At 52.2% G+C, this 20,970-nt stretch overlaps 1 protein-coding gene across 2 annotated transcripts in view; it reads right to left on the bottom strand.

Moving 5' to 3' along the window:
• The window catches only part of TBC1D22A (TBC1 domain family member 22A), a 260,985-nt gene that overhangs the window by 159,066 nt on the left and 80,949 nt on the right, over positions 1 to 20,970 (bottom strand). For both annotated transcript variants that reach the window (XM_061124319.1, XM_061124318.1), the window contains exons 5-6: positions 12,545 to 12,615; positions 1,335 to 1,463 (exon numbers count right to left, since the gene is read on the bottom strand). In XM_061124319.1, the coding sequence (XP_060980302.1) occupies positions 1,335 to 1,463; positions 12,545 to 12,615 (200 nt within the window). The remainder of the gene's footprint in view (positions 1 to 1,334; positions 1,464 to 12,544; positions 12,616 to 20,970) is intronic.

A 20,970-nucleotide genomic window follows, 5' to 3' on the forward strand; every position in this document is an offset into this window, starting at 1 on the left:
TCGGTCATATTGACACGAACGTAGAAACATTCGGGGGACTCACAGTAACAGGGGGGCTTTTTATTACCTATCACAGTAACTGACTAAAGATGCATGCAACCCGTCTTTAATTAACTTTCCCTTAAGAAATTCATAACAGAACACAGCCCGGTAAATTCCGCAGACAGATGCTGGTGTCATCCTGTGGACGTCTTTTTCCGGAATAAAAACATGGCAAAAACACAGGCAAAACAGTAATAAATGTACCCAGTCATGAAAGCCAGCAGAGTGGAAAAACAGCCAGGTAAGCCGGCATTTCCCTGACCCGATCCACATGCAGGCTGCATCAGAACTCGGTTTGGTCCCCACCCCCTCCCTGCCCCCACCACGAGTCACTCTTCCTCTAGGGCTGTCAGGGTTCCCCTGTGGGGAAAGTGCTGTCCCAGAACCTACTTAACTTAAAGGACCTGTGATGATCAGGCAGCGGGAAGGCCTGTCTCGGGACCTCTTGGCAGCACTGCACCACACTGCCAAGGAGACCTGGGCGTCCGCGTCTGAGCGGAAAACTCAGCAACGCTCCTGCACCCAGAGGCCGCGTTTGTCAGAGGTCACACTCCCTCTGACACGCCTCGGGAAAACCAGACACTCATCTCAGAACGTGCGGCAGGGCTGCCAAGCCCTAACCGCCTTCCTGTTGAACGGCGGCACAGACCGTTCTGAATTCTCACACGGTACAAAGACAATGAGAGTTAGGGAGGCCTCCAGCGATTTCAACAGCAAATCCTGGATGCACGGTGAACTGTCAATCAATTTTAAGTATTTTTCCCATTATGCACACCGTCTGTCAACTGACTATTCAAGAGGCCATAATTATACCCATTTTGTATTAAACTAAATAGCTAAATGATAAGCTGGCCACACCTCCACTATGGACGGAACTGCGTCCCTCCAGAGCCAAGCTGAGCAGCACGGCTCTCAACATAAACCACGCCCCTGAAGGCAGCAGAGGACAGCGCCCGGGGGCCCGGGGGATTCACTCCTCTGACCTGACCCAGAGGGATGTCCACCTGTGACCTTCAGGTCAGACGATCCCTGAGTCACAGGACACTCTCCACCCAGGGCTCCGGGCTCTCTGTTCTGTGGCTCCAATGAAAATACCTTCCCACTCTTGTAGCAGGAACGGGAAATGCCCAAGTTGCCACTATTAGGGGCAATTCACCTTTATCAGGTTTCACATTTACTTATTTACTAGAAAATAAAGGTCTGTGACCCAACCAGGGGCCTTCCACCAACAAGAGAAACGTCACCAAATGAAAGAACTTTGAGTAACAAGAAAAAAGAAGACGTGTTCGCACCTGTCTATAGGTATCCTGGTGAACCTCATCATTCCTGGAATCGTAATAGTGATCAATAAAAGCAAAATATTCTTTCTGTTTTCTTTGGAGAGTGGCTGGTCTTCGATCTACATTGGCAGGAAGGTAACCCTATGTGAGAAAAAAAACACAAAAAGAATATAGGGTTAAGAGTAACTCGTGGAATAAGTAAGTATATACGGTTAACAGTAACTCATGGATGGCATCACCGACTGAATAGACATGAGTTTGAGCAAACTCTGGGAGACAGGGGAGTCTGGCATGCTGCGTCCACGGGGTCGCAAAGAGTCGGACACGCCTTAGCAACTGAGCAGCAACGCCGACTCACGGAGCCTCTGTGAGAAGTCTAGTCAAAAGACTCACATCTTTTCTTTTTTTAAAAATTGCATTCTGTTTTTTCTGACCATGCTGCACCACATTTGGGATCTTACTGATAGTTTCCCGATCGGGGATGAAGCCCGTGCCCCCTGCAGTGGAAGCACAGAGTCTTAACGACTGAACCAGGGAATTCCCAAAAGGCTCACATCTTGAAACGAGCATGGTGCTCTGAAACGCGATACAGAGGGGAGGACAAACAAGTCTTGGGAAAAGGGACCTAAGAGAAAAGCAGCGAGCTGAGCCCTCGGGAGCCGCAGCCCCACCCGTGCTCCCCAGGGGTCTGCGTGCGGGGGTGAAGAAGCTTCACCCGCGGCCACAGCAGAGAGGGGCGGGCGCCCGGCGGCGGGCTGGCCGAGAGACAAAACCCCGTCTGGACATGCCTCGTATAGCACGGACAGGTCAGGCGTCTGCAGGCCCGACAACTATGCACGTGTGTGCTTACACGTGTGTCCACGGACACATACACGCATACAGACACGTGTGTGTCCCTGTGTCTGTGTAAGCACACGTGTGCGTTTTCTCCTCTCTCCAAAGACTCCTGGATCTTGGCAGCCGCAGTCCCGGTCCAGACTCAGCGAGGGTCAGGCAGTGAAGGGCGGCCACAAAGAGCCCAGACAGCTGTCTCCCATCTTCCACTTCTCCAGTCAACACTACTGCCGCACCACACCCAGAACAGAAGGTTCCTGCTTCACGTAAGCGGTTCCGTGACGGGGGACAAAGGTGCACAGCTGTGTGACGACTGCCCCGTGAAGATCAGAGCTCCCCGTCACCCCGAGGCCATCCCGGGGCCCCCCTCGGCCAGGAGGAGCGGGGAGTCACTCCCTCTCCCCCACGCATCTCGGCTGCCACCCCAGAGCCGCACGGAGATGGAATCGCGGGGACCTGAGCCCGGGAGCAAGGCTGCCCTCACCCAGAGCGCTTTCTGTCTAACTGAAATGCCGCTGATTACAATGTTGTGCCAGTCTCTGTACCGCAAAGTGACTCCGCTACACACAGACACACAGTCTTCTTTTATATTCTTTCCCACTGCAGTTTATCCCAGGAGATGGGATACAGTTCCCGTGGTCTACAGCAGGGCCTTGTTGTTTACTCATTCTAAATGTAACCGTTTGCATCCACCAACCCCCAACGCCTCGTCCTTCCCCCTCCCTCCCTCCCCCATCCCCCCTGGCAACCCCAAGTCTGATCTCTATGTCTGTGGGTCTGTTTCTGTCTCGTAGATAAGTTCATTTGTGCCATATTTTAGACGTCAACAGATGAATGGATAAAGAAGATATCATATATGTGTGTGTATATATATACGTACACACACACACACACACACACACACACACGAATAATGGACTATTACTGAGCCATAAAAAAGAATGAAAGAATGCCATTTGCGGCAACACGGATGCCACTAGAGGTTATCGTACTGAAAGTGAAGCCAGAAGGAGAAAGACAGACGCCACGTGATAGACCACTGTCTCCGGAGGTTCTTTCCGAAACCAGCAGTGGCTCCTCCCCATTTTCTCCCTGAGTGGAATTTCCAAGGTATGGTTAAACCAGTGAAGCCACTCACTCTTTGCTGATCATTTGAGTTGTTTCTAGTTTGGGGTTATTTTAAATAACGACTGCTATAAATATTCTTGTACAAGGCTTTTACGATATACACTTGATTTCTCCTGGGTAACTGGGTCATAAAGTAGGTGTATGCTTAATTTTCTCAGAAACTGCCGGGTCTTTTCCCAGAAGGATGGTACCGTTTTCCATACTAACTAACAAGGTCTGAGGACCTTAGAGCGTTGTCCATCCCTAGACATCAGTCCTTGTCAAGGGCTTTTACTTCATTTCCCAAATGATTCACGATCAGCATCTTTCCACAGACCCTCTGCCACTGCTTCTCTTCTCTGATGAAGCGTCTGTTCAAATCCTTTGCCCGTTTTCTTTAACCAGTTGCTTGTTTTCTTTACTGAGTTTTATGAGTGCTATATACATTCGAGATGCAAGTCTTTTTGTCAAATATATGCACTCTGATTATATTCTCCTAGGCTGTGGAGAGCCTTTTAATGTCTTAAACAATAGCAGTTTTAAATGTTCATGAAGTCCAAAGGACCAAGTTTTCCTTTTATATTTATATTTAGCAGTTCTTGTGTCCTGCATAAGAGGGATTTTCTCCTTGCTTTTCTCCTAGACGTTCCAAAGCTTATCCCCTGTGTGTCCCTCCTCGTCCCTCGGGCATCCCTTCACTGGTCACTTCCTCAGGGGGGTGGACGTGGCCCAAGCGGGGCCCGCTCACACAGCCCCCCGGCAGCACCTGGCATGAGAGTCACTGCACCAGTCCCCGGCAGGCACCTAGACTTGCGGTGAGTGATTCCGCCTAACAGCGGACAAGTGAACAAACACAGCGGCGGTGCCGCCCGCTCTTTAGGGCGTCTCCACGTCCACAGTGGACGTCGTCGCGTTTGCTGTTAAACATCTGTGCATCCTTTGCCAAACAGCGCCCTGAAGAGCCTCTGGGTCCCACTTCTGAGGCTCCTCCTTCAGGGTGGGTAATCCCCTTCCTTCAGGACAAGACTTGATGGGCCAACATGCCCCACCATCCCACCAGCTGCAGTGACCGACAGGCTCGGGGAAGAAGGGGGAACCAGAAGCAGGCACAAAAGCCAGGTACAGGGCGTTCTCTGCTGCTGCTTGTGAATCAAAAAGAATGTGCACAGTCTGGAGCTATGGCAGCCATCCTGGGACCATGAGGGAGAACCAGGAGCAGCAGATCCACCATAAGGAGCTGACTCAAGGACAGCTGTGCTCAGCCTTGAGGACGAAGTCAGCCTAAGTCCAGCCGCCCCTTCTCAGCTGTGTGAGCACACACATGCCCTTTATCCCCCTTTAGGCATCAGTTAGCATCTGTTCTGGATCATAAACTACACTCACACACATTCGTTCTAACACATTTGGATCACATCACTTAAACTCTTTAATAAACATGTACTGAAATATAACGTGTGTGTGCACATGTTGCCCAAATATGTGTGTGAATGATCACAAAATGAACACATCTCAGGGCACCCTGGGGACCTCCCAGTCACTGACCCTTGCTCCTGACCTACTGTCAGAGGTCTTCCCTGACTCCTGACACCTGATAGGTTTTGCCTATCAGGTTTCTACACTTCACACATACGGAATCTTTTTCTTTTCTGCCTCATTGCTTAAACTCAGTGTTACATTTGAAAAATTCATTCGTTCTGTAACATGAAACAGTAGTTAATTTTCACTGCCACATAACATTGCCATGTACAAAATCCATTCCGTTAATGGACATTTGGGTAGTGACCAGGTTTCTGCGATAAACGTTCTCATGCCTGCCTTTTACAGCATGCAACATCCATTTTGTTATGTGTATACCGGGGAGCAAAGGTGGGTATACCTTTGACAGGTTTTGCTGAAGAATTTCTCAAGTGACTACACTCCCGTGCGAAGTACCCACTGGCCTCCATTCTTCCCAACACCGGGCACCACCACCTTTTCCTTGCAGCCGTGCTGACAGGCTTACAGAGGTATCCATCAGCTTGCAGGCCTCAGCTGCCTCTCCAGGGGCCTGCGGGAGGCCGTGTGCATCCTCACCCATGGGCAGCCCTTCCCCTCCTGGTAGGCGGCCCGCCTCCCTCCTGATTCACAGGCGCCTGCTGCACCGTCTGCACGGCAGGCCTGCAGTAAACATCGCCTCCTCCCACCCGTGGCTCTTCGCCCATTAATGACGTCTTTTGATGAACAGAAGCTCCTAACCTGAACGAAGCCCAATTTACTTTTAATGACTAGTCCTTTCCGTGGCCTTTTTAAGGAAATTTCCTCTCCAACATTCTGTTCTTATGTACCTCGACCCTGGCTCCCACTGACATAACGCTTTGCTCTAACACGGGGCTCGGCAGACGCCAGCCCACCGCCCATTTCTGTAACCAGGACATCGGGGGCACGAAGCCACACCTGTTTGCCCATGTGTGTGGCTGTTTGCACACGACTGAGGCAGAGGTGAGGAGTCGGAAGGCGACCATGCGACCCACTGAAACACACGCTCGGGTACTTTCCAACCAGCCCTTCACAGAATGAATGTCTTTATCACATATTTCTGTTTAACCTTTCCTCGATTTCTGAACATTCTGAATATTTTCAATTGTCCAGTACTCTAAAATACGTGGAGCTGAGCAATGTCTGATTTTTCCTGGAGTAAAATGTCTACAAGCGCATTGTCAGCTCAATGGGACACGGGATATATTTAAGGCTCTTGATGCTTTTTTTTCCAAGTGACCCTGCCAGGAGGTGTAGCAATTTACACCCCAGCAGGCTTGTCACAGGTGTCGCCCGCCCTCCACCTTCTCTAGCAGTGAGGAGGAGCCCCCTGAAGAACAGTCGTCCTAAACCGCCTTCAATTAATTACAATCCATCAGAAAGGGGCACTTCTATTCCCAGAGCAGCGGCAGGTCCAGCTGACAGATCCCTACGAGCCAGCAGCGGGCGGCCCCATCACTGAGGGCAGGAGCGGCCGCTGGTCCCACCCGCCTCCATTTTCTGGTCAAATGAGGCTCTTGTATTCCAAAGAGCAGACCGCTACACACACTTACACCAGCGACAAAAACCACCACCAGCCCTCAGCGTGGACTGGAGAGGCGGGCCGCCTCCAGCGCCTGCTTACCAGCTGGTAAAGCGCCCACCTAAGCGGCTCAGACCCCGCCCCCTTCAGCCAGCATCACCCAAAACCACCCAGAGCCCTCCTCCCGCCCAGCCCCCAGCCCGGCCCCGCGGAGGGCATGAAGTTACGGGGGTCGGGGTGGGGGGCAGTCACAGCTTCAGAGACCCCATCTGGAGCCCAGGCATCCACCAGGCCCAGGCGGGCTGTGCAGCCAAGCCAAGCCCCTGTCACCTCCTGGACAGTGACCATGAGCCACAGCCCCAGGTAAGGAAAGGGAGGGACAGCTCCTCGCCGGGGGTCCTGCCGCACACAAACCTGGTGGAGGGCGGGAGGCAAAGCAGGCCCACCCGAGCCCCACCCCTCCAAGCACCCCCTCCACCGGAGCTGCTGGGGGACCAGGCCCCGCCTCCCCCCGGAGACCAGGCCACCCGGCACCGGCACCGCCTGATCCCGCCGGCCTGGCCCTGCCCACCTCTCAGCCCGGGATGCTCTCCCTTCCCCCGCCTGGCACCCCCAAGGCTCAAGGCCCCTCTGAGCTCCCTCCGCCCTGGGCCCCATCCCCGGCATCGTGGGCTGGCAGACCACCAGTCACAGGCCACACCCAGCCTGCAGGGAACCTCTCCAGGAACACAGCCACACCCCTCATCATAGGAGAATCTCTCAGCGACGCGGGCAGAGCCTGGTGGCTGCAGAGCCAAAAGAGGCGGTGCCGCCCCATGAAGCCACCGCCTCCGCCTCTGCAGGGCCGGCTCCCAGCCTCAGGGGTCTGGGCTCCAGGCCTGGGCGCCGCGGCCCTTCCACAGGAGCACCTGCCCAGCGCCCACCCTCCTCCCAGCCCAGGGGCCGAGGGACACATCTAGGCACTGCGCCTACCCTCCTCTTCGTCAGAGAGGGTTGCGGGGCTGCCTGGTCTGCACCGCGTCCTGATGGCCCTTGCCCTGCTGGAGTCGGTGCCGCCCTCTCCAAGGAGCCCATGGACCTGGGTGGAACCGAGACCCTGAAAGCCCCGTCCCTCCCCTCCCACAAGTTCTGGCCCCCAGGTCGCCGCCCCAGCCACCAGCCCAGCCCTGGGGACCCCTCCTATTTCGCTCCTGTTTTGTTCTGTAACATCAGCCCTTCCAAGATGCTGTGAAATTTACTCGTTGCATTTACTGCCAGCTCCTCTCACTGGCACGCCAGCTCCAGCACGCAGGAATCGTCACCCCCTCTGTTCACAAACATCCCTGGCACAGCCGATACTCCACAGATACTTGGTGGATGGAGGTATGAGGTCAACAGATCTGGGATGACACTGTCACACCCCAAGGAGGGTCCCCACCCAGGAGGCTAGGAGGTCGTGTCTGAGCTAATTCATGAGAAGCAGGGGGCTCGGGGGTAAAGAATATACCTGCCAATGCAGGACACGTGAGCTTGATCCCTGCCCTGGGAAGAGCCCCTGGAGGAGGACATGGCAACCCACTCCAGTATTCTTGCCTGGGAAATCCCATGGACAGAGGAGCTGGGCGGGCTACAGTCCACGGGGTCACGGAGTCGGACACGACCGAGCAACTGAACAGGGATGGACTGGCATCCTCCTCTGGGCTGGGTCTGGAGACGGAGGAGCGGATGGAGGTGGAGAGGCAGAGGACAGACACCCTGACACAGCTGACAGCTGCAGGGAGCCCTGGGCAAGCCTGAGACGGCGTGGACGCGCATGCAGCAGCCAGGTTAGGGCACTGGGGCCGCCATGGGGGGCACCGGCTGCGGCCGGAGGGGACAGCCTGACACAGACCACCTGCGGCACCGCCAGAGCATTCTAACTGAACGGGAACGAGGACCCAGAAATTCTCGCCACCCTTGAATGTTAACTAAAGAACAGAGACAGAAGTTCTGAAAAGCAAGGGCATCGAAGCGGGGACGCGGGCAATAAGCGAGTCCACACAGCCTCCGGACGCTCCCCTTCCTAAAGGAAAACACACACACGCAAGTTGCGGCCTCCAGATAATTAAGCAAGACAGGAAATTATGCAAATAAAATATATTCAAGTATGCAATGAATTTTAAATGACAGAACTACAGAAAATTTAATTGCTGTATTAGCATGCTATAAAAACACTAATCATAAATGTAAAACAATGCATGCATATACTTATATCAGAACTGTCCCGGTGACACAAACATCAAGTCGCTCCCTCACCCTGGGTTCACGTGCAAACTCACCTCGATAAACACAAAGAAGGAAACATGTACAAGAGCTTCACTCATCATTTCCAACCATTCTGACTGCCACGAACGGCAAGTGCTTACTTTTTGTTAGATATTTCTGAAATGCTTTTTTAGAAGAGCCAAAAATGTAATTTTCTAGAGCATTAATTTTTAAATTTTTGTTTCACGTTGGAGCATACTTGATTAACAACGTCGCGTTAGTTTCAGCTTTTACAGTGACGTGCTTCAGTTACACATATGCATGTATCCCCCGTTCTGGTTCCAAGCTCTTTTCCCACTCAGGTTATTACAGAATATTGGGTACGGTTCCCTGCGCCATGCAGCAGGTCCCTGTTGACTATCTATTTGAAGGAAAGCAGTGTCCACAGTGTCTGATTTTTTAAAGTTTCTGCACCACTTGCATGGAATTCCGGTGTTAGATGGCGTCAGCGGTGGTTTGCCGCTGGGGCACGGGTTAGCTCTCCTGAGTGACCAGATACCAGCTTCCATCTTTCTTCATTAACATGGCATCTCCTACTCATCCGTTAAGCAAGTCCACAAGCCACCGGGATTGTATTGTGTTAATGACGGATCCTGAACACATCACACAAGTTGGTGGTCTTCCTAAACGGGACTGAGCATAAACTCGACTGAGCATAAACTCTTACCGACACCCGCCCCTCAGCTGCGGCTGAGTCAGGCCCAGCCGCACCCTCCCAGCACCTCCGCCCAGGGGAGCTGCCCTCGATGCCCCGTCTCCCAGCCGGCTCGGGGATGCCCTGCCCTGTCCCACGGGGGTCCGGAGTATCCTAGAGCAGCGGTCCCCACCCTGGGCGCGCGTGAACACCCCGGGGGAATGCAGATGGCAGCAATTCCCAAGCTCCCGGGGGAACACGAGTGTGGACCCAGAATGGAAAGCCTCAGGTCGAGAGGGGGCCGGAGCCCACCTGCCCTGGCCGCGCCCACCCCCGCCCCCTCCCCCCAGCCTGGGGCAGGCGCTCGGTGGAAACTGTGTCCCGCCCATCCCAGCTCCTACGCCTTCCAAGGGGCGCGGACCACTGCTTCCGCAGGAATCTCACACGTGCATGGGACGGCACACGGCCAACACTTGATAAACGCTTGCAGAACAAGTGAAGAGGCAGAAGAAGAGACGCAGGGACAGCGGCGCACGGGGAGGACAGGTGCTCTGTCTTCAGGGGCCCAGCTCCGCCCTGGGCCCAGGGGGCGCAGAGGGCAGGGGCTCCCTCCTTCTCGGAGGGCCCCAGGAGCCACGGGGACGTGGTCGTTTCCCTTCCCTGCTTTTGCTTTCCCGGTGCCAGACCGCGCTCCGGGAAGAGCTCAGGCAGGCTGAACAAACAAGGGGAGGAGGGAGAAGCCAAGCAGCAGTTCCGCCCCCCCTGCCCCCGGGGCGCCGGGCTTCACCCCGCAGCCCCCCACCCCTGCCCTCGCGCCTCACGGCAGACCTTCAGGAGGCGGCCCAGCCCCGGGCACCTGGTCTCCCCACCCCACCCTCCCACCTCCCATCCCCTCCCCCACCAAGGGGTCAGCTGACCCGCCGGTTCCTGGGGAGCCTGGGTGTTGACTCTCTGCCTCCCCCGGGTCACATGCCCGCCCATGTCGCTCACCCGGGGAACCCCGACACGCCCTTAGAGATGGCCAGAGGAACCCCACCTTCTCCAGGAAGCCCTGGAGTGCCATCCCCGCTGGTGGCCCACCTTTGGAGGGACAGGCTCTGCTCACTGTCCCCAACGCCTTTTTTTAACTCATCCATCAACGCAAGTCGAAGACAGCAAGAATTGCCCTAGCCACCTCTGCCCTCTTCCTCCACCCCAGCCCACCTCTGCTTTCAGACCCCGAGGGTGAAGACCCCAGACACATGCCCAGGACAGTGTCATCCCCCTCTCGCCCACTGGGACCGCAGGTAAGGCCCACGCACCCCACAGTCTGTGGTCCCCAGATCAAATCCCGCTGCACCCCTGACCAGCCCCAAGGCCCCCACTGTGGTGCACTGGAGTCCGGCTCCCCTCCGCCTCTGGACAGTTCAGTTCAGTTCAGTTGCTCAGTCGTGTCCGACTCTTGGCAACCCCACAAATCGCAGCACGCCAGGCCTTCCTGTCCATCACCAACTCTCGGAGTTTACTCAAACTCATGCCCATCGAGTTGGTTATGTCATCCAGCCATCTCATCCTCTGTTGTCCCCTTCTCCTCCTGCCCCCAATCCCTCCCAGCATCAGGGTCTTTTCCAATGAGTCAACTCTTCTCATGAGGTGGCCAAAGTACTGGAGTTTCAGCTTCAGCATCAGTCCTTCCAATGAACACCCAGGACTGATCTCCTTTAGGATGGACTGGTTGGATCTCCTTGCGGTCCAAAGGACTCTCAAGAGTCTTCTCCAACACCACAGTTCAAAAGCATCAATTTTTCGGCACTCAGCTTTCCTCACAGTCCAACTCTCACATCCATACATGACAACTGGAAAAATCATAGCCTTGACCAGACGGACCTTTGTTGGCAAAGTAATGTCTCTGCTTTTTAATATGCTATCTAGGTTGGTTCATAACTTTCCTTCCAAGGAGTAAGCGTCTTTTAATTTCATGGCTGCAATCACCATCCGCAGTGATTTTGGAGCCCCAAAAAATAAAGTCTGACACTGTTTCCACTGTCTCCCCATCTATTTCCCATGATGTGATGGGCAAGGGCCCCTGTAATCAGCAGTGGTGGTGTGAATAAATGTCTGAGAAGCCCAGACTCCATCACTTGCACCCCAGTGCCTCTGGTCACAGACCCTCTGCCCCGCCCGGCCCCGCCCCGCCTCAGACCCACCGAGCGGATCTCACGTTGCCCTCTGCCCCCTACCCCCTGCCCCCAGGTGGCTCTTCCTCCCAGGCAGTCACCGGGCCACAGGGGAGGGTGTCTAACCAAGACCCGCAGAGGCGGGGAGCCAAAGGGACGAGGACGGGACAGCATAATTCACAGAGGGCTTCCCACCAGGAGGAGCACAGCCTTCACAAACGCAAGACCTCCACAGAGACCCCGGAAAGGTGTTTTCATGCGAACCTCCTAAAATGCAGCCTGGAAAGCCTGTAGCCTCTCTTAGAGGACGTTGGGAAAACCAGATACAAATGCTTAAAATAAAAAAAACACCGAACAAAAACATTAGCAATTGCAGCAGGTCTGATTTTAATTGCAAGAGAATATTTGATCAATAAATATTCACTGTTCGGAGCTGCATCTGCATGTAGGATTACGAGGTACTAAGCTGCAAATTTATTAAAACTCATTAGCAAGAAAGAGTCTCTTAATACTGAAAGTCAGACCCAATTTAGGGTAAACTCTTAGGGGTCCCTATTGACTTAGCTCCCAAAATAATAAGGAAAAAAAAAAGGAAATGGGAAGAAAGCTGTCTAGAAACGACTCCGAGATGATCGGCAGAGCCAAGCTCACTTCTGACATTGACTCACAGCAAGAACCAGCTCCCACCTTCTCCTGAAGCCCCCAGAACGCGCTGCTCCCCACTGGGTGTGAGGGAGCCACGGCCCAGCCTCTGTCACACACACGCACACAGGTCCAACACCATCACCACTGATGCTTTTTAAAAGATCCTCAAACACATTTCCCTGTTTGAGTCCTCAGAGCTGAAAGAATCTTCTACGCTGGAACCCATTTTATAACACAGGTTTGGAAATACCACAAAGATTTTAAAAATAATAAGATCGGAGAAGGACACAGCCGTCCTAAGTTATGACTTACCCTCATTTTCTGCCAGCCTTGGCAAAGCAAACCTGAAGCTGAGCAAAGGGTGGGCGATGCCGTCGCAGCCCCGGCCGAAGCCAGATCCGCGAGGTGGAGCGGGATGCACGTGGGGCTCGGGGCCCGGCCGGGCCGCGAGAGCCTGTCCTCGCAGAAGGACAACGCGCGCTGGGGCAGGGGGCGCAGGGCAGGGGTGCAGAGAGGGGCAGCTTACTGAGAGCAGCTTCCACGTGACGGCACGGACGGGCTTGGGGATCCCGGACCAGCTTAGCTTCCTGAGCTCCTCTGCCAACACAAGAGAGACAGGAAGAAGGGGGTTACAGACGGCAGGCAAAGCTTCCCCTTGGGCGACATCCTCCCCCAGTTACTAGTCGGGGAAGGAGCCCCATAAATGAAACCAGAACGAACCTGAATGAGAACAATTTCAGATACTGATTGTTTTAACACACTGGAGAAGATACCACTCTATCCAAACCAAGCTAAACGTGACCTGTTTGCATTTAGATCTTAGCACATGTTTGCTCAACACGGCCCAAGCATCCCAGTAACCACAGGGACAGGTGGGGTGCAGACACGTTTCCTTCCACCCCTCCTTCCTTCCCACTCACCCACTTCCCTCTCTCCACCCCCGCACCCCACCCCCAACCTCACATCTTTCCTTCATCCCCTGTCACTCTCACCACTTAACTCTTTAACAAGACCTACATGAGGTGCGCTTCTTAGGACAGATTTTTTTTTAATAGATTTATCTATTTTTAACTGAAGGATAGTTGCCTCGCGATATTGTGCTGGCCTCTGCCACACATCAACACGAGTCAGCCAGAGGTATACACGTGCACCCCCCATCTTGAACCTCCCGCCCCATCTGACCCCTCAAGGTTGTTACAGAGCTCGGTGTGAGTCCTTAGTCATGCAGCAAACCCCCACAGGTTGCCTATTTTAATGCGGCAGTGTATACACCTCCAGCTCCTCCTTCTATTCGTCCCACCCGCTCCTTCCTCCCTGTCCCAGGTCCGTAAATCTGTTCTCCAAGTCAGGAGGGGTTTTGAAAGACAGCAGTTCGTGGAGATAAGCTTGTGTCTACACAGCACTGATTAAGGATGTAGCCACATCCCACCCTGGGGACAATCAAGTTTCAACAGTACAAGTCACAGCTGCCCTGACAGACACCTAAGGTTGGGGAACGGTCACAGAGTGGGGGGCTGGCAGGGACAGAGGGGCCAGGACAAGAGCAGGTCAGGGCACAGCCTGGGAAGGCAGGTAAGTCAGGGCCCCGAGTTCTTTCTGCTCTTCGGGGTCTCCTCGAGGGCTTCCATTACAGGCCCCGAATGGCCAGAGAACACATTTCAATCTGTAGGCACCTAGCAGTCAGTCCTATAGAAACGGAAGTAATTATTTCTTCCCTTTAAGTTCTTCCCTTAACAGCTCAGAGCTAATGATTAATACTAGGAATAAAGGAAATGATTAAAGAGAAGAACTCTGGTAATAGAATCAACAAAATACAAAGTCCTGACATCTAATCTTTTTCCAATTACTAAAGTCTAAGTAAAATAAGTACAGAATAATTGGGCGACAGCACCAGCAATAACTTGCATTTTACGGCAATCTCAGAAAATATCAAATCTTCCCCAGTTCCCTGAGGATATTATGAAAAGCAGGAACCTAATATCCGAACACCAATAATGCGATGTTTACCAACCACGTTCCTGGGGCCTCAGTGCCTGCACGGGCCTGGCTTTCTGAGGATCCTTTATGAAGAAAGCCTAGAGAAATCTCCACCATTGATGTCCTCTGAACCTCTCTCCTCATGAAGGACCCTCACAAGACGGTGCCTTCAGTCAATACAGTGAGACACAGTTCTGACTCTGATGCTGAAAAGGAGCTTTCAGGTGTGAGGTCCTCCAGACAGCGTGAGTTAGTTGGGGCTGCGGTCCTACTGGGTGACGGAGGAACAGGCTCACAGAGGTGAGGGGACTCGGCCGTGGAGGCAGGCGAACCAAGGGGCCTGCATGTCCCCGAGTCCTCCCCCACCATGGACTCCCATTACTAAGGAGGCTTCTGTTCAGGCAGACAGATCTCACAGACAGAAGGGTCCAAAATCAAACCTCAGCAGACGGAAACACCACTGAAGGTCCAAGATCAGTATGACTGCAGGAATGAAAAGGCCGCTGCACACCAGGAGATTTTTCAACCTGATCCAAGTGTCGGGATGTGGATGGGATAAGTCCCAGGGCCGCTCTGACAGGGGTCAGGTGTGGCCTTTCAACCCAGGCCCATCCGCCCCTTCCACCCTTCCAGCAGAATCCTGACTGTGCAAAATGACCACACACACACACACACACACACACACCCCAGCAGGTCAGGGGCAGGAACCCACCCGCCTGCTCTACACTCAGGCTGGGATGGTTGGCACGGGGGTGAAGCCACGCCCTCAGCAGCGCCCAATCTGGCCATGGGCCTGGGACCCCATTTGAACCCTGGGAAGAGAGCACAGAGGCGCCAGCGCGCCTGAGGACACCTCTCCTGGCTCCCAGTGGATCTGCTGGATCTCTGATCTCTGGATCTCTGCTTCCTCTGAATGTAGGTGGTGTCAAATGTCAGGCTGGGGGTCAGCAGCCCACCAGCCTGAGGATGAAGCCAGCAGATGGGCAAGCAGCACCCCAAGACACACGGGACCCCAGCTTCTGAGTTCAGCAAGACGGGCAGATACAAAAGTCAAAAAATCAATAGCTTGTCTCTACTGACAAAAAAAGAAGTGGAAAAGGTTACAGGCATAAGCTTAACAAGAAATGCACAAGAAAGAAATACCATGTGAAGAAAACTGTAAGATGTTACTTGAAGATGTAAAGAAACAGGAAAACATGGAGGTCACTGACGGATGCCAACAAGTATTTAAGGAGCACTTCCCTGGGGCCAGCAGGGCAGGGGACTTAACTACACGGGTGACCGTCACGCAGACCCCACAGGCGGGGAACTCACCTCCCGCTCCAAGGGCGGGCACAGGTAAAATCTCAACCAGAGTAAGTGCTCACAGCACAAGGCGAAGAACACCGTGAAGTCCTGAGGGGAAGGTGCACCCCGTTAGCAGGTCTCTTGGAGGCCGTGAGAGCTGAAACGCGACCCAGAGACGCAGAGACCCACTGAGAGAAGAGCGGGCCTCCAGGGGAGCGCTCTGGGCCTGGGGAACAGCCGACACACATGGTCTTGACCACAGGGTGGAAAACGGATCAGAGAGGCCAGTGGTCACAAGACCGCCACTTCAGGGCCCCCTTTCAAAGCCCAAGGCGGAGGTGGTGGTGGCTGGGATGGTGGCAGCGAGAGCAGGGCAGCGACCAGAAGGGAAATCCGGAGACAGAAGCAGGGGGAGCCAAACCAGGGCTAGATCACGCCAGTAACACGTCTACCCCGCTCTGCCTCCTTGGGTCACGGAGCATCTGCAGTGTCAACCTCCCAGGTGGGAATCCTACTGAGGAGGAGAGACTCACAGTACCGATGAGTGTGGAGTTGTGATACTGGTGTTCACATAAGGATATCTTCAAATTTTACTTTTTAGAAAGCAAATGCACGATTGTAGAAGATTTGCATTTATTTCTCATTCATTTTCTGCTTATTAACGTATTTCTTACATTTTAGTTTTCTCTCTTAGTGACTAGTGATTCTGCAGTCTGGTTGCAAGAAATACAAGGACAGAGAGCCGAAAGAAAAGCCAAACACAGGCTGTCACCGTAAAGACTCAGGCAGCTGAAATAAAAGGTGGAGAAAGATCTGCCAGGGACGTGCTACTCATAAAAAAGCTAACTTGCTTAATGATATCAGGAAAAAATAAACATCAGTACAAAGAGGGATGTTTCATAACAATAAGAGGTTAGACTCATTAAGCACAGACATCTTTCCTAAATGTGTGCACCTAATAACATGGCTTCATAACGCGTGGAGCGAACACTGACAGGAACAGACCAACTTTGATCGTGGGCAGAGACCTGAGTGCCCCTCCCTGAGTAACTGACAGAACAGGTGCATTTAAAAATGAGTAAAGGGAAATAAGAACTGGATCCAACTGGTCTGCAGGACACCGCGTCCACCACCTGAAGAATACACATTCTTTTCAAGGACACACGGCATATTCACCAAGTGGGCCACATGTGCTGCCCAAGCAAGTGGTGATAAGTATCAAAAGATCAAAACAGCATCACGTTTATCTGACCAGATGCTTTAAATGAGAAATCAGCCTACTGTGATACCCAGGAAATCCTCAAGTATTCGGAACTTTACTAACATACTTCTAAATATCTCATAAATCAGACAAATCACAAGAAAAAAATTGGAAAATATTTCAAACTGAATGATAATAACAGATATCAATATGTGTATGATATAACTAAAACAATGCCTGGAGGGAAATATACGCCCTTAAAAGCCTAAATCAGAAAAGAATAAAGGTTCAGATCAACAAGGTTCTACCTTAAGAAGCTAGGAAAAGACGAGGGATTTTAAACAAAGCTAAAATAAAAGAAGGGAAAGAAAATAAGCATGGAAATAAGTAAACTGCTTTAAAAAAAAGTCAATAAAAACTTTTAGTTAGACTTGACCACTGGGAAAAAAGAGAAGACACAAGTTACCAGTGTCAGACTTGAGAAAGGAACATCACTACAGGCTCTACAGACACGAAGAGATAATAAATGGGTCCTGTTGACAACTTTATGCCAATAAATTCAAGAACTTACATGAAATGGACATATTCCTTGAGAAATGTGGCCTAACAAAACTGATGCAAGAGGCAGTTGGAAACTCGTATCTGCGTATCAATTTAAAAAATAAGGGTGAAAAAAAAAAAAAATAAGGGTGGGCAGTATAAAAGGGTACTACCACTTTGAAAAACCATATGGCATCCCACTCCAGTACTCTTGCCTGGAGAATCCCATGGATGGAGGAGCCTGGCGGGCTGCAGTCCATGGGGTCGCTAAGAGTCAGACACGACTGAGCGACTCCACTTTCACTTTTCACTCTCATGCTTTGGAGAAGGAAATGGCAACCCACTCCAGTGTTCTTGCCTGGAGAATCCCAGGGACGGGGGAGCCTGGTGGGCTGCCGTCTATGGGCTCGCACAGAGTCAGACAGGACTGACGCGACTTAGCAGCAGCAGCAGCAGCAGCATGGCAGGGTTTTTTTTAAGTAAAGTTAAACAGGCATTTGCCCTATGACCCAATGGTTCCACTACTTCATATCTGCCTAATAGAACTGGAAACATACCCCACAATGCAGTATCCACAAGGACCCTCATAGCAGCTTTTTCACGGGGGGAAGGCTTGTAAGTAACCTGGGTACCTGTGAGCAGGCGGATATGTTAACAAATTGTGATGTATTCATAGAAAAGTATACTGTCTCTGCTTGTAAAAACTGAACAGCTGTTACACCCATGACACTGACAAACACATTTAGGCAAGACATCTCTACTTAACGAGTTGAACCTCTTATTGTTATGAAACATCCCTCTTTGTACTGATGTTTATTTTTTCCTGATATTATTAAGCAAACTAGCTTTTTTATGAGTAGCACGTCCCTGGCAGATCTTTTTCCACCTTTTATTTCAGCTGCCTGAGTCTTTATGGTGACAGCCTGTGTTTGGCTTTTCTTTCGGCTCTCTGTCCCCATATTTCCTGGAATCAAGACTGCAGAATCACTAGTCACTAAGAGAGAAAACTAAAATTTAAGAAATACTTTAATAAGCAGAAAATGAATGAGAAATGAATAGCAAATCTTCTACAATCATACACTTGCTTTCTAAAAAATAAAATTCAGAAATGTCTTTATGAAAACACCACCAGTATCACAACTCCACACTCATCGGTACTGTGTCTTTCCTCCTCAGTAGGATTCCCACCTGGGAGGTTGACACTGCAGATGCTCCGTGACCTAGCAGAGAGGGGGAGGGCAACAGACACGGGCAGTGGATTCAGCAGACTTGGGTTCCAGTGTGGCCAGCGAGACTCTAGGCCTCCCTCAGTCCTCTAAATCTCTCCTGAGCCCCAGTTCCTTCCTCTAAAACTTGTAACAAAACAAAAATATCTTCCTTGCTTGAGTCACAGAATCCTTGCAAGGAACAAAGAAACAACATCCGGGAAAGTATTGTGACATACAAATGCAAGAACACGATTCTGCTATGCTTTCGGATGTAATTACACAGTTCTCTCCGTGACCCCAAACCACGCAGCCATTGCGGCGCGTTCGTTCTAACTGGATGTAAAATCACATCTGAGACAGAACCAAAATCTGTCACAGAATGGTGTACGCAAAGAACTCCTAATTATAAGCACCTTTTTCCCCCCTGAAAAGCCAGGAATAATAGAAAAATCAATCCATAATTTATTTTTTTTCTAATACTCTTTTGAACTGGTTTTAAGTCTTATTTTTTAAAACTTTGGTAGTACTAAAATCTGGCAGAAACACTGAACAAAAATAAGAAATGCATTAATGTGAAAATGCATTAATGTTTTAAAACATTTTAAAACAAGAAAGAACACATATTTTGTATTAATATAAAATATTATTATAAATTAATGAGACCTGAAAACTTTCTAATACTTTACTAAAACGTGTAAAGTAAAAACTTTACACGTGTGGATTCCTCACCACAGTATTTTGTTTGTAGCCTGATTCACTTTAGTACAATAAAATTTTAAATCTTTCCAAAACACAGAACAAATGCATGCGTATTATGATCACCTAGGCTCCCGCATGAACCTAATCCAGAAGCTGAGCTGTCTCCAGCCTCAGAGGGCCTGCAGAACAAGCATATCTCTGGCTCCTAAAAGCCAGGGTAGGGGAAAGGCACATCCATCAGCCCGTTCTGACCAGCGCACATTGAGCGCCCCTTTGTGTAAGCTGCCCCTGGGGCCAAAGCCACTTCCACACTCCCCCTGCTCTGAGTCCATCACACACATTGATTTATCCGGTCCGTGAAAAACGATCAACTACGAAGAAGCCTCGGAGAGTACGATTAGACCCATTCCGACCCTCCAGGGGCTCGCTGCAAGCAGGGAGGAAGTCTAACTGCATTCAGGGAAGCCGCGCGAGGAAGGTGCACAGGGGAGGCGGGACGCAGAGCAGAGGCGGCCTCCTCTCTGAAGGAAGGGCCTCCAGGAGCATCCCAGGGCGCTGCTGCTTGAGAGGCACCTGGAAGCCACGCAGCAACCTGGCAGCTTTACCTCTGCGCGCCCCCGCCCAGCCCCGCCCCGCCCTCATCGACACAACAGGAAAGGCGCAGTGTCATAAACAAGGAAGAATCGGGGCAGGGTCCCGCTGGGCCCGCCAGGCCTCCGGCAAGTGGGGCCACGCATGCGCCGTGTGTGTGCGCCAAGCCCGTGGGGGGGCCGCGCATGGGCCCTGTGCGCGCGGCCAAGGCCGTGGTGAGCCCAGGAGGAGGGGTCACCCGGCCCCCGCTTCTCCAGTCCCGCTGCCGTGAGAAGCCCGTCTCGCCTGCACTCACCCCGGGCCGCAGCCGGTTCAGAGGGCGACATGGTTGAGGATGAGATGGTTGGATGGCATCACCAACTCAATGGACATGAGTCTGAGCAAGCTCCTGGAGTTGGCGATGGACAGGGAGGCCTGGCATGTAGCAGTCCATGAGGTCGCAGACTCCCACACGACTAAGTGACTGAACGGAACTGAACTGAAGAAATGTGAACACAAATCTGGATGATGGAACACTATTGAGAGAGGAGGAGCTGACGCAGCCCAATGCAAGGCCTTCCCTGGTGGCTCAAATGGTAAAGAGCTATGTAGGAGACACGGATTCGAACCCCGGGTCGGGAAGATCCCCTGGAGAAGGAAATGGCAACCCACTCCAGTATTCTTGCCTGGGAAATCCCATCACCACAGTTCAGTTCAGTTCATTCACTCAGTCGTGTCCGACTCTTTGCGACCCCATGGACTTCAGCACTCCAGGCCTCCCTGTCCATCACCAACTCCTGGAGTTTACTCAAACTCATGTCCATTGAGTCCGTGATGCCATCCAACAACCGTCTCATCCTCTGTCATCCCCTTCTCCTCCCACCTTCAATCTTTTCCAGCATCAGGGTCTTTTCAAAGGAGACACTTCTTCGCATCAGGTGGCCAAAATATTGGAGTTTCAGTTTCAACATCAGTCAACATACAGATTTCTCAGGAGGCAGGTCAGATGGTCTGAGAACCCCATGAAAGTGAAGTGAAAGTCTCTCGGTCGTGTCTGACTCTTTGCGACCCCATGAACTGTACAGTCTGCGGAATTCTCCAGGCCAGAACACTGGAGTGGGCAGCCTGTCCCTTCTCCAGCGGATCTTCCCCACCCAGGAATCAAACTGGGGGTCTTCTGCATTGTAGGCAGATTCTTTGCCAACTGAGCTATCTGAGAACCCCATGAACAGTATGAAAAGGCCTTCCTGCGTGGCCTCCGGCAAATCAGGAGACAGAGCTGGGAGGGGAGCTGTTTTCGCGGCCTCGTGAGGCCGCTGAAGAATCCTCCAGGAGGGTGGCTGTGCAGGGCCCCGCCGCCCAGCCCGCCGCGAGCAACGAGGGATGGTGAGGCTGTCTCCCAGCTCCTCTGGCAGCAAGAGGAGGAGGTGAGAGGCCAGGACGCCCCACTGCCTGGCAGCTTCTCCCAGT

This window comes from Dama dama, chromosome 22, assembly GCF_033118175.1.
Source record: "Dama dama isolate Ldn47 chromosome 22, ASM3311817v1, whole genome shotgun sequence".
Classification (NCBI taxonomy): Eukaryota; Metazoa; Chordata; class Mammalia; order Artiodactyla; family Cervidae; genus Dama; species Dama dama.